The sequence below is a fragment of the Dendrobates tinctorius genome, unplaced genomic scaffold (assembly GCF_039654945.1).
Source record: "Dendrobates tinctorius isolate UK_male_01 unplaced genomic scaffold, ASM3965494v1 ptg000028l, whole genome shotgun sequence".
NCBI classification, from domain to species: Eukaryota; Metazoa; Chordata; class Amphibia; order Anura; family Dendrobatidae; genus Dendrobates; species Dendrobates tinctorius.
The window spans coordinates 51,980,177-51,994,856 of record NW_027361696.1 but is presented as its reverse complement, the minus strand read 5'-3'; the positions used below and the strand labels follow the sequence as shown (position 1 = coordinate 51,994,856).

Sequence of the window (14,680 nt, the reverse complement as noted above, 5' to 3'; positions counted from 1 at the left end):
AGAAGCCACTGCTTTGTCGTCGTGACATCAGCGGAAGCAGCTGAATTACCAGCAGGAGCAGTCTGTGACCGCTTTGTGCCGGCAGAATTCGGCAGTTACCTGCCTGTTAGTTCTTCAAGTCCATAATCAGAAAAAGTAATAGTCCTGCATAACCCCTTATAGTGTTTTTCTATATCTATGGGGAAAGTGGAAAATAAAAAAAGCAATAATTAATTTGAAACTCTTTATTTAGTCTCCAAGCATAAAAAAACAGAAAATATTCTTTCTTTTTACTGAAAATATATTTGAACAATGATTTCTATTTCTTAAGAAATGCCTCCCTCGAAAACATTTCATATCCCCAAATTCTAATGCCACTATAGCCTCGCGTTGACTAGTGAGCAGGTACATGATGCGCAAGATCATCAGATCAGTGGATGGATGTTTTTCACTTTTAGTTTCATCATGATGGTTTTAATTTTGATTATTGCACCTATAAATGTCTCCAGCCCGAGACAGAAGCCAAAGGAATCCGGAATCGTAAGTTATATGCTTGAAGGTTGCGCAGAAATCTAGAAGAGTCCACACTGTGCCAGTTGGGTAATTGACAGAGATACCATCCCTAAAAAAAAGAAGAGCATTAGCAGTGATACAGATATAGAGCAGAGAAACACAGTTCAAAATGTACACAGAGGAGAAATTGTAAAGGGTTTCACGATAACAACGTATGAATTCTGCAGAGCTCCCCTAGGATAAAATATATTTGTGAGCCCAGTGGACAACTTTATGGTCCTCTCCATCTTTGTAATGGTGACATGGGACTCTCCATGATCCCTATCAGTGGATTCCTGAACTTTTGGAGAACAGAAATCCTGTGTCCTTTGTGAATGGGACACAAGTGGTAAGACCATTGTAAGCTCTTGTTTTCTCTTATACTGTTTTGGCCTCTGTTATGTTCAAAAGGTTGTGAAAGTTTATTAAAAAAAATGGGGTTGTGCCAAGTGACTAGAATGCTTCACATGGAGACAAAACATGGATCTCAGTGATATCAGTAGGTATCAATTTTAATGGACATCTGTAGTAAGAAGACTAGGAACGGGGGAGAGGGGTCCAAATTGTATTGGCTTAGTAAAGTAAGATAGTCAAGCCCTCACCTTCTGAAAGCATTTCCAGCCTCGTTGACCCCATAGACAAATCCATCGGTGCTGACCTCCACCATGAGGAGTCTGCCATCAACCTGCTGCCATTGACTTCCTTCACACGCATCAGGGCTCACATTTTGACGGAAAAAGATATTGTTGTCGCCATTAACACCCCAGCAACCAGCAGAACCGCAGCTATAATATTTCAATTTTCCATCCACAGGGCTAAATGACACCAATGAAGACTTTGAAGTTACACAACTCTGTTTCAAGCAATAAATGCTGTTATCAGAGTTCACTCCAACCAGGAACTTATTCCCACCGGCGTCCACTTGCTTCAAGAGTCCTGTAGATATCAACAATGGAAAGAACACTTGTTATATACAGGATGCAAGACAACTATGGTTTCCCATGTAAATGATCCCTCAAGCGTTGTCACCCTATGTGATTACGCACAAATTAGACCCAATGAACTACAGCCCTTGCCCTGTTGAGAAAACCCATTGTCATATACTTTATTAAGAAATGTTGTGGTTTAGAGGTGGTCCTCCATTCAGAATCCCAATTTGTTGGCCATGTGGATACAAAAAGTTTCTTTCTCTCTGTAAAACCTGTCTTGTCCAATATTACATACCCAACCTATCGGCGTCGTGTAATGCTTCTTTTCTCTTTGACAATGGGTTTTATTGCAGATTACATCATTGAAAATACATGGAAGCTCAGTCAAAATGACTGTTTGCCAACTAAGCATCCGTCAAACACCTATCTAGGAAGCATTGCTGCATAGATATCTTGACAATGTAGTGTGAACCCATCTCACCTGTTACAGACTGCCATTGATTGTTTTGAAGTTTGAAGACAACACCTGCATTATTGACTCCCCAGACTCCGGCCGGTCCTACCGACACATGGACAAGTTGCCCAGGAACTTGTTGCCAGATGTTATTAACAAAGAAGAAGATGTTTCCATCATCATTCACACCATACACTTGTCCAGCACCAGCATCGATCTGTTTCAGTTTTCCAGGGATTTGAGTACACTGAAAATCTGGAGACAAAAAAGATCACAAAAAGTTCAATTATTTTGCATTTTTATTCTCCTGTAGTGTGATCTCGTCTCATCATTTAGATGAATTTTTTGAACATGGACTAGGATGTCCAAGCTACGACTTATCAAATAATTTCTTGACTATTTACTCACAACTAGAGTTGAGCGATACCGTCCGATACTTCAAAGTATCGTATCGGATGGTATCGGCCGATCTTTAAAAAAAGTATCGGTATCGCCGATTCCGATACCGGAAGTCCCATTCAAGTCTATGGGACTTCCGGTATCGGAATAAGAAAAACCCTTTCCTGCCCTTGTACAGCCTCTCTGGGGTCTGTACGGGCCTTTCGGGGGGCTGTGCCGGCCTGCCAGGGGGTCTGTGCAGGCTCCGGTGGTCTGTGCCGGCCTGCCGGTGGTCTGTGCAGGCTCCGGGGGGCTGTGCCGGCCTGCCGGGGGGCTGTGCCGGCCTGCCGGGGGGCTGTGCAGGCTCCGGGGGGCTGTGCCGGCCTGCCGGGGGGCTGTGCCGGCCTGCCGGGGGGCTGTGCCGGCCTGCCGGTGGTCTGTGCAAGCTCCGGGGGTCTGTGCAGGCATCGTCCGATGGGACTACAAGTCCCATCGGGCGATGCCTGCTACCATGACAGTGATTGACACATTAGCCAATGATGGGACAGTAGTAGTCCCATCATCCGGCTAATGTGTTAAATGTAAAAAAAAAAAAAAAAAAAAAAAATTACATGCTACATACATACAACATGCATACTACATACATGCTACATTCATACTACATACTACATACATGCTACATTCATACTACATGCAACATACATACTACATATATACTACATGCATGCTACATACATACTGCATACTACATGCTACATACATACTACATATATACTACATGCATGCTACATACATACTACATGCTACATACATACCACATACATACTACATATATACTACATACATGCTACATACATACTACATGCATGCTACATACATACTACATGCTACATACATACCACATACATGCTACATATATACTACATACATGCTACATACATACTACATGCATGCTACATACATACTACATGCTACATACATACCACATACATGCTACATATATACTACATGCATGCTACATACATACTACATATATACTACATGCATGCTACATACATACTACATGCTACATACATACCACATACATACTACATATATACTACATGCATGCTACATACATGCTACATATATACTACATGCATGCTACATACATACTACATATATACTACATGCATGCTACATACATACTACATGCTACATACATACCACATACATGCTACATACATACTACATATATACTACATGCATGCTACATACATACTGCATGCTACATGCATGCTACATACATACTACATGCTACATACATACCACATACATGCTACATATATACTACATGCATGCTACATACATACTACATATATACTACATGCATGCTACATACATACTGCATGCTACATGCATGCTACATACATACTACATGCTACATACATACCACATACATGCTACATATATACTACATGCATGCTACATACATACTACATATATACTACATGCATGCTACATACATACTACATGCTACATACATACCACATACATACTACATATATACTACATGCATGCTACATACATGCTACATATATACTACATGCATGCTACATACATACTACATATATACTACATGCATGCTACATACATACTACATGCTACATACATACCACATACATGCTACATACATACTACATATATACTACATGCATGCTACATACATACTGCATGCTACATGCATGCTACATACATACTACATGCTACATACATACCACATACATGCTACATATATACTACATGCATGCTACATACATACTACATATATACTACATGCATGCTACATACATACTGCATGCTACATGCATGCTACATACATACTACATACATACTACATGCTACATACATACCACATATATACTACATACATACAATACATACATAGACATACAGTACATATAACATAGAGTAACATACTTACCAATACTTGTCACATTGTTCCCCGAAGCCATTGTCGTCTACGGAATAAATATTAACATAACAAACCACAAAAATACTCACCCACGATCCGAAGCAGTCCACGAGTGTGTCCCACGACGATCTTGGGTAGAGAACTGCAGCATCAGCTGTTGCTGCCGTTCTCTACGGGCTGCAGGAATCCAATGACGGAAGGTAGGTATCCTTCCGCACTGTATTCCTCCGCCACTTAAAAAAAAAAAAGTCCCTAGTCTCACTTTATGCCATTGCTGTGTGGGAAATTCCCACACAGCAATGGCATAAAGTGAGACTAGGGACTTTTTTTTTTTTTAAGTGGCGGAGGAATACAGTGCGGAAGGATACCTACCTTCCGTCATTGGATTCCTGCAGCCCGTAGAGAACGGCAGCATCATCTGATGCTGCAGTTCTCTACCCAAGATCGTCGTGGGACACACTCGTGGACTGCTTCGGATCGTGGGTGAGTATTTTTGTGGTTTGTTATGTTAATATTTATTCCGGAAAGACAATGGCTTCGGGGAACAATGTGACAAGTATTGGTAAGTATGTTACTCTATGTTATATGTACTGTATGTCTATGTATGTATTGTATGAATGTATTGTATGTATGTAGTATATATGTAGTATGTATGTAGTATGTATGTAGCATGCATGTAGCATGTAGTATGTATGTAGCATGCATGTAGTATATATGTAGTATGTATGTAGCATGCATGTAGTATATATGTAGCATGTATGTAGTATGTATGTGGTATGTATGTAGCATGTAGTATGTATGTAGCATGCATGTAGTATGTATGTAGTATATATGTGGTATGTATGTAGTATGTATGTAGTATATATGTAGTATGTATGTAGTATATATGTAGTATGTATGTAGCATGTAGTATGTATGTAGCATGCATGTAGTATATATGTAGTATGTATGTAGCATGCATGTAGTATGTATGTAGTATGTATGTAGTATGTATGTAGCATGCATGTAGTATGTATGTAGTATGTATGTAGCATGTAGTATATATGTAGCATGCATGTAGTATGTATGTAGTATGTATGTAGTATGTATGTAGCATGCAGTATGTAGTATGTATGTAGTATATATGTAGTATGTATGTAGCATGCATGTAGTATATATGTAGTATGTATGTAGCATGCATGTAGTATGTATGTAGTATGTATGTAGTATGTATGTAGCATGCATGTAGTATGTATGTAGTATGTATGTAGCATGTAGTATGTATGTAGCATGCATGTAGTATGTATGTAGTATGTATGTAGTATGTATGTAGCATGCAGTATGTAGTATGTATGTAGTATATATGTAGTATGTATGTAGCATGCATGTAGTATGTATGTAGCATGTATGTAGTATGTATGTAGTATATATGTAGTATGTAGTATGCATGTAGTATGTATGTAGTATTTTTTTTTTTTTTTTTTTTTAACATTTAACACATTAGCCGGATGATGGGACTACTACTGTCCCATCATTGGCTAATGTGTCAATCACTGTCATGGTAGCAGGCATCGCCCGATGGGACTTGTAGTCCCATCGGACGATGCTTGCACAGACCCCCGGACATCAGCACAGCCCCCCGGCAGGCCGGCACAGCCCCCTGGCAGGCCGGTACAGACCCCCACAGGGTGCACAGCCCCCCGGCAGGCCGGCACAGCCCCCCGGCAGGCCGGTACAGACCCCGGGCAGTCCACACAGCCCCCCGGCAGGCCGGCACAGCCCCCCGGCAGGCCGGTACAGACCCCGGGCAGTCCACACAGCCCCCCGGCAGGCCGGCACAGCCCCCCGGCAGGCCGGCAGAGACCCCCGGAAGGCCCGAAATGACGGCGCATCATGATGCGCACACACCGCGCATCATGATGACGTCAGGCCGTCAATCAACTGAACTTCCGATTCCGATGCCGAATTCCGATATTGAAAAAATATCGGAAGTCGGTATCGGAATTCCGATACAGCAAGTATCGGCCGATACCCGATACTTGCGGTATCGGAATGCTCAACACTACTCACAACCTCTTTTCCCCAATGGGCTCCAGCCACAGTCTACGAGATCAACCCACAGGAACTCAATAAGAAGGACAGTGAGGTGCAACAATAGCACTATCTGTGATCTGATAATTAATCTGTAATTATGTTGGATGTAAGAAATGAAGACAATATCAATTTCTTAAGACTAGCAAAAAAATAAAAACCTATGAAATTAAAAAAAAAATAAACTAATTGGAAAATTATTTTATTATCAGCGTTCATTAGTCCATATTATATCATTGGATGGATTTCATCAGTTTGCAGCCACCACAATAAGTTAAAATGTTTTCCCATGCCCGTAAAACATTGGCTGTGCTTGGGTCAGAGGACAGCGACTGACCACTAGGATGACTACCGTAATGATCATTGGGCCGATCACTGAATTGACCACTGGGCGATCCGCCGAACTTGCTATCTCATCCGAGCACGGTCAGTGTTTCATGGACCTACAAGTGGCAGCTGAAAACTTTTGACATATTTAGGATCTATCGGATGTTTAGAGTCCCATTTGTATTTTGCTGTATATTCTTTAGCTCTTGATTAGCCCAAATGCATATATAAGCCTGCATTCGGCTCCTATCAATTCTAGATGTCCCACAGCCTCCACAAAAAAAGGCCTTTCTTTATTAGGCCGTATATATGTCTCATCGGTGAAATTTACCATTAATAAAATATAAAATAATTAATCATATTTAAATATATAGCATATTTCATAGAAATGGTCAATGCTTTTCTATGTCTATGGTTGTCAGACATGGAGTTAGAGAAGTGGTAGAATGAGAAGAAGGTCTTACCGGCAGCTGTATAAGAGGCTCCTGCGCACAACAGGATCAGGCCGAGGATGAAGCTCATGGTGACTGGAGATGGAGTCAGAATGTCATAAGCTCCAAACTTCATCCTTTTTATACAGGACCCCGACTCCTCCTTGCACTATAACCACCTCACTAATGGTCAGAAGGACAGGGAAGGAGATAACAATCTTGTTCTTTAACTAAGTCAGTTTTGATTTCTTGGTAAATATCTTGAAGAATGAAAAAACTTATTTCTCTATCGGACTGTCCATAGAACACCAGAATAAAGACCCTAATACACATTGACATTTTTTAATTAGTTTTATGTGTATGTTTATGGGGACAAAGTGCTTTAACTTTTTTTTATAACTTCATACAATTACTATTTTAATATTTTACTTTGAGCCCTGTGGTTTTTTTCACTTATTTTGTAGAGTATATAATCTATTGGATGTATTTTGGAAATGCAAAAAAGGGCTTGAAAAAGCTGCAGCAAATAGTTTGGTTAGAGGTTGAACTTTTTGGTGTAGTGTAAAAGCTTAAATTAAAATCTGTAGAAGGAAACCTTCCTAAAATGGATTGCATCTGTTTGTAAAACATATTCTCGAACCAATGAAAAACAAATCAAAATCAGACTATCCTAACTAGAGTATCTAACATCCACCGGTGGGTCTAGCCCCTGACACAAAAATGGACTCCAATTTGGAGGTGACTTTGGAACAATCACCGGCCACTAGCTTCTATTTTTCTATGAGATGAGTCACAAATAATCCATTAGACCGTAATGAAAAAAATACAATTATGACTGACCAAATCAATTCTAAATTAATTCACAATTTTCCAAAATTTACCAATTCTGCCAAATCCAAATTTTTGTATATTCGAGTCTTTTGGATCCAGCAAAAGGTATCTACAGCCAGAACCATTTTGTTGGTTCCATATTGGCCTTAAAGAAAAAAATAAATAAAAAATATCATACTTACCTCCCTCCTCAGTTCCCTGCTGGACCGCACTGGCTTGCTAATGTACTCACTTCCCCATTCCAGCTCTAGTCTCCTTTTGTCTCCGCATTGCTCCATGTTGTCACGTAGGGAGAGATGCACATATTATAGCAATGGAACATGCATAAAAACCTAACCGATGATGGAGGTATCGGAGAAGAGGAGAACAGAGGGCAGAGTAAGTCTAAGAAAGACATAGAGAGAGGTATTGGTGAAGAGGAGACCAGAGTGTGGAGAGAGCCAAGGTACTGTCACACTTAGCGATGTACCAGCGATCCCGACCAGCGATATGACGGGATCAGGATCGCTGGTACATCGCTAAGTAGTTGCTAGTGAGCTGCCACATAGGCAGATCTCACTAGCGACATCGCTGGGGACGGGGATCGCTACTTACCTGTCACACCAGGCGATCCTGCGTCCTCCCGCCCGGCTCCACGCGTCGCTCGTCTTCACAGCAGGAAGCGCCACAGGAAGCTGACGACGAGAAACAGTCCTGAACGTTCTCGCGCGATCAGCGATAACCAGCGGGGGAGCGGGTCGTAAGTAAGTATCACACACAGCGATATCGCTAGCAATATCGCTATAACGTCACTAGTTATAGCGATATTGCTAGCGATATCTCTTAGTGTGACAGGCCCTTTAAAGAAAGCCAACACTGGAGGCATTGGAGAAGAGGAAACCAGAGTGGCTCTAAAAAGCCATTAGTGGAGGCACTGGTGAAGAGGAGAGCAGAGTGCAGGGTAGGTCTAAGAAAGCCATTGCTGGAAGCACTGGTGAAAAGGAGACCAGAATGCAGAGTGGATCTAAGGAAGCCATTCCTGGAGGCATTGGTAACGAAGAGACCAGAGCGCGGAGTGGGTCTAATAAAGCCATTGGAAAACTGTTGGAAGTGACAAATGAGGAGAAGGTGATGATGATAGTTTATTACAGCCATTTATTATGTTATGCTGTCGGGAGACCTCAGAGCATAATAAACAATTATCATCATAGGTTGTTTTTCAGCATTATGTTAACATGCATGATTACATGGTCAAGACCTTAGCGAAACAAGAAAAAAAAATAACAAAGTTAAATAAAATATTTTAAAATATTAAACAAAGCCTCTTCTTAATTAAAAAGCTGATATCAAAAATTGTGCAAAAATTACTGACATACCTAAAATCACTCAATGGGAAAGGTGTGGGAGTACATTTGAGCAAAAAATTAGGAACTTTTTAAAACATTTTAAACTAGACCCAAACATCTGGAAAACAAAATCCACATTGACATTATAAAACATTAAAAAACAAACACTTCAGTTAACCGCAATTTTCCAGCTTTTTGTTTCCGTAAGATTTCTTTTCCTGCCTTTTTTTCTGGGGCATCTTGAAGCCATTTGTAAACATTTTTTAACGTTTTTTTTTAAGTCCATTAAGCAATGAGCTAAACTCAATCTTTTCTTAAGGCAAACAAAAAGCTTTTTGTGAAAACATCAGACAAAAGAAAACTTTCGCTATTATCCATCAATGTTGGCCCCACAAATAAACTTTACTTTTCACACACGTGGTATTTTGATTGATAAAACTGGATAAATCAAAATTTTCCACCAGCATCTGTTACAGATTCTTTCGCTTTTTGATAAGATAAGAAAGATTGGCGTCGCTGTGTGGATGATGTAGGTATCACGCACAGTGTGGGAAGATTAAGTGCAACATGAGGGGAAGAGGGAGGGAGGAGTCCAACAGTAGGGAAGTGGGAAGTGGAGACCCCTCACAAGATCTAAAATCACCCTTTCTGCCCTAATCGTCTCTATAAAGATTCTGCACCTATGGCCGAGCAGGAACCTAAACCATGCCTGACCCTAGCGATTAGCCCTGGTTACAGAGAGGACGGGATGGGCACTAGTCAGTCCCCACTACATCTACAGGCAGATAAAATAGATGAATGAGGGGACACTTATCTTGAGCCAACTCAGAGCGATAGCATCAAAGTCTTCCAACAGCACCAGAGAAGAAGATAGCCAACTGCTAAAGCTCCAAGCCTTCACAAGGAAGAAATGTGAATATCACCGGCGATTCCCAGAAGCAGACTAGGAGTCTATAAACACCCAGGTCCAAGTGTGTCAATTAGAGCTGGAGGGAGGTTGCCACTGGGTCTAAGAGTCAAAAGGATTAAGAAGGCATCTGAAATGCCAAACGCAGAGACCTTCTGCAGCCAGATGCAGAGCGACTGTCTGCAGCAACTGACACACCAGTGACAGTAGGATGCATCATCTACATCAATCAAAGCAGGGGACCAGCAATTGTAGGGATAGAAGAGGCGCTGATGAAGACCAAAAACGCCCATCGAAACGGACCCTGCCATATGGTGGTATTATCACGGCTATGACAGATAGTTGAGCCCGTCGTTATCGGGAAATTTGGCTGACATTAATCCAATGTGTATGGGCTGCTTTGGTTGGACAACTTGATCTAACCCAAGCACATTCTCCGATTACCAAAGATCAACTTGTGTTTTGTTTTATGCAAACTCCAACATTTCGAATTCATCATTTACAATTTTTCTATATTTAACTTGACATTTATTGCACCAAATTCATCAAAATGGCTTGTGCCGTTCATGAATTTGGCGCAAAGTCAAAAATGGACTTTTTGTTTGCTGTCACTTATCATTTTTTGCAAGTTTTTGATCAATTTATTTTCAAAATGTTGCAACTTTTTGATTTAAGTGAGGAAAGTTTCTCCAGGCATGGGGAACTGGAGGGTAGTTGAGTCAAATTTTGCCGCTTTTTAAAAAATCACAATTGATGAATCAGCTGAAAATATCTGGAATTGCTAAACTTTGGCTACAAAGTGAGAAATATAAGAAACAAGTGGGCACATGTAAAATAGACATCAAAAAAAGTTCAAATAGTATAATGAATTGTGAGCAAAAAAGGTGCAAAATATACAAAACTAGACGAAAAAAAGGAGCAACGGCAATGATGAATCAAAACCCAAATGATTTACTTTCTAAACCTTCCTGGCGTCAACTTATGGTTTTTTACAATGTATATGGCCACCAAATGGAACCAGTACAATGCAGTCCACATATGAACTGATGCGTGAGACTCGGGTCATGCAGACAACAAAGGAAAGCTGCACATGGAGATCCTTAAGATAATGATATTAGATAGTAGAAGACAAAGGTGATCTGATATGGGACTCATAACAACAGGCACTTTGGAGATAACCAGATTTCTGTCCCATTTATGTAATTTCTCTGTGTCTGCTGTCACGAGTCTAATGATGTCTGTAGTAGATAATACCTCGACAAACAAGAAAAAGAAAGGGAATGTGAGGGCACAGGTAAAATGCAGGTCAAAAACCAGCAGATAAATGGAAAGTAAAGAAGGCTCTAATAACAAGTCCAATTGTTATTTCCATTTTTGGATCATAAAAAAGGAAACACTATGACCAGAGACCGGATCTGAGTAAAGGAGTCAAGAGGCCTGATCTGAGTACAGGATTTATATTACAGTATATGTAAAATGATGTTTTTTTTTAATATTTCTATATATTTATTATAAATATATACATATAATTCTAAATATAATATAATATAATGTAATATATATACAGCTCTGGCAAAAATTAAGAGACGACCACATCAAAACCCTGTCATGGGCAGCCCATTCTCCAGACCTGAACCCCATTGAAAACCTCTGGAATGTAATCAAGAGGATGATGGATAGTCACAAGCCATCAAACAAAGAAGAACTGCTTAAATTTTTGCACCAGAAGCAGTGTGAAAGACTAGTGGCAAGCATGCCAAGACGCATGAACGCTGTGATTAAAAATCATGGTTATTCCACAAAATATTGATTTCTGAACTGTTCCTGAGTTGAAACATTAGTATTGTTGTTTCTAAATGATTATGAACTTGTTTTCTTTGCATTATTTGAGGTCTGAAAGCACTGCTTTGTTTTTAAATTTTGACCATTTTTCTTTGTCAGAAAAAAAGATACAAAATTTCCTGCTTGGAAATTCTGAGACATGTTGTCAGAAGTTTATAGACTAAAAGAACAATTTACATTTTACTCAAAAATATACCTATAAAGAGAAAAATTATATATTGTGGTAGAGTGGCTCACTCGGCTGAACTCGGTATAAGGCTAAGTGCACACGTAGCAGAAAATTTCTGCTGAAAAACATGACTCCCTTCCCAGAAACCGCATCTTTTTTGTCTTCGCGGTTTTTGTGCGTTTTTTTCCGGCGCGTTTTCAAAACACATTGAACAAGCCAGAAATGCGGCAAAATCCGCGAAATTAATGAGCATGCTGCGTTTTTTTCGCGGTAAAAAATGCATCAATGTGCACAAAAAGTGCAAAATGCATAGAAATAACTGGGAAGCATCTTTTTCACGTTTTTCCCGCTGATTTTTTGGCAAATCCGCGGGAAAAGCCGCGAAAAAAAACGCTGTGTGTGAACACAGCCTAACCGGGACATGCATAAACGAAACTTGGGAAAGTAAAGACAGCCCTCTGGGCAAAACAGCAAAACAAAGAAACAAAAACAAAACATATTCCTTTTCATAGCGGGGATCAGCCCGCTCACAGGCAGCGATGTCAGATTTAGCATACACTTCCCTGGAGTGCTCTCTCTCCAGACACACACTGAACACTGAAAGCTCTCACCTTTAGCCGTTTAAGCCCAGACCATGTGACTCCTCCATCATGTTATTGATCACATCATTTCGACATCACACAGGTCCTGTCTGCACACTGCAGGTAGAGATAAGTGGACATTCTCCCTCTCCCTCTATGAACGTCCACTAAAACAATCTCATAGTACAACTTTCAATAAACCGTCCCAACACATAGTGTGCTGGAGGACAAACTTCTGGTTTTACATCACTGACGCCATCATGCGCAGTGACACGTATCTCCCCTCCATAACGTCACCAGTTACTCTGTCCCATATTCCCACTCTGCCCAAAGTTTTGGCACCTTCACTGGCTAAGCATGGGACTATGGACAGGGCATCTGCGTTCCCATGCAACCTCCTTGGCCTGTGCTCCACATGGAAAGTGAAGTTCTGGAGCACCAGAAACAACCTAGTTACCCGGGCATTCTCCCCCTTCTTTTTCCTCATCCATCTCTGGGGTGCATGATTAGATATTAGCCTGAACCTCCTGCCTAAAAGGTAATATCTCAGGGTGTCGACTGCCACTTGATAGCCAAGCACTCTTTCTCCACGTTGGAAGCATCCGTCTGGAGCACAAACTCATTCTTGAAGTCTGGTGCGACCAAGCCTGGCTGTCGGCAAAGGACAAGCTTCAACTCTTGGAATGCCATCTCCGCTTCAGAGGACCATTTGACCATCGTCGACTTTGTGCCCTTGAGAAGATCAGTCAGACGGGCGGCTATCAATGTGAAGCTCGGTATAAATCGCCAATAATATCCCACAATTCCTAGAATGCACTAACCTGCTTTTTGGAGATTGGCTGTGGCCAGTCCACTTTTGGATTGACTCCACTTTATCTATTTGCAGCTTTATCTTGCCTCTTTCAACGATATAGCGCAAGGGCTCGAGGGTGCAATTCTTTGGGTTTACGGTAAACCCCACTTTCCTTAGTGAATTGACCCAGTGCATCAGGACTCAAAACCCGGTCTGGATCATGACAATACCCTCCTCTCAAAGGGGAACCACCGGACCCCCAGGTTTCCCATGATAAGGTGCATGAAATGCCCGAACCAGACGATCAGCATGGATGGATCGCACCAGAACCCAAGATCAATCCTCAGGACCGTATCCCCTCCAATAGACCAAGTACTGAAGTGAACTGCGAACCATCGGAGAATCGACAATCCGTTCATCTTCATACTCAGTTTGACCTCTCACAGAGACAGGAGGCGGAGGAGGTGGAGACCCAGCAGAGAAAGGTACATATGGCTTAAGAAGGGACTTATGGAATACATTGGGGATCCGAAGCAGCGGAGGTAAGCGTAAACAAAAGGCAACTGGGATGACAACCTCAATGGTCTCGTAAGGACCAATAAACTTAAGACCCAGCTTAACGGAAGGAACCTTCAGACGTATGTTTCTGGTAGATAACCACACCTTGTCTCCCACCAGCAACTTAGGTCCCACAGATCATTGGTTTTCAGCAAAATGTTTTTGTTTGCCCTGAGCCACCCCAATGTCCTTCTGATTCTCCCTCCACACCTCCTCCAACCGTTAAACTGCCAAATGAGACCCTGGACACCCCGAATCCAACCTGGAAAATTCAACAAAATGGGGGTGAAAACCGTAGTTACAGAAGAACGGTGTTAGGAGTCAGATTTCTGCCTCTCCTTTGCTGAAATCTAGATCCTCACATTCTGCAGTCTCCTGCTCTTCATCTGCTATAGAGGAGACTGCAGAGGAGAGTGCTTTGCGGCAACTATCTCCAGACGCTAAGTCTTCTATTCCTGCATCTGAGCATGCTCATGGGACGAACTCCCATTGGAGTTCGGGAGTCAGATGTTCAGGTCCTGTGACGGATCCCATTGGCTCCTTTTGGAGACCTGGAGATTTCCGGAAGGTCCCATTCGCTATAAAAAGCATGCATGGCTG

General features: G+C 41.4%; 1 protein-coding gene across 1 annotated transcript; it reads right to left on the bottom strand.

Moving 5' to 3' along the window:
- Positions 1–453: 453 nt before the first annotated feature.
- LOC141085004 (fish-egg lectin-like) lies at positions 454–7,285 on the bottom strand. Its single transcript, XM_073569930.1, has 4 exons — positions 7,108–7,285; positions 1,942–2,169; positions 1,134–1,467; positions 454–601 (listed from the first exon to the last, which is right to left on the bottom strand). The coding sequence occupies exons 1-4, from the start codon at positions 7,208–7,210 to the stop codon at positions 454–456; spliced, it is 813 nt and encodes a 270-aa protein (XP_073426031.1). The 5' UTR covers positions 7,211–7,285.
- Positions 7,286–14,680: the final 7,395 nt, after the last annotated feature.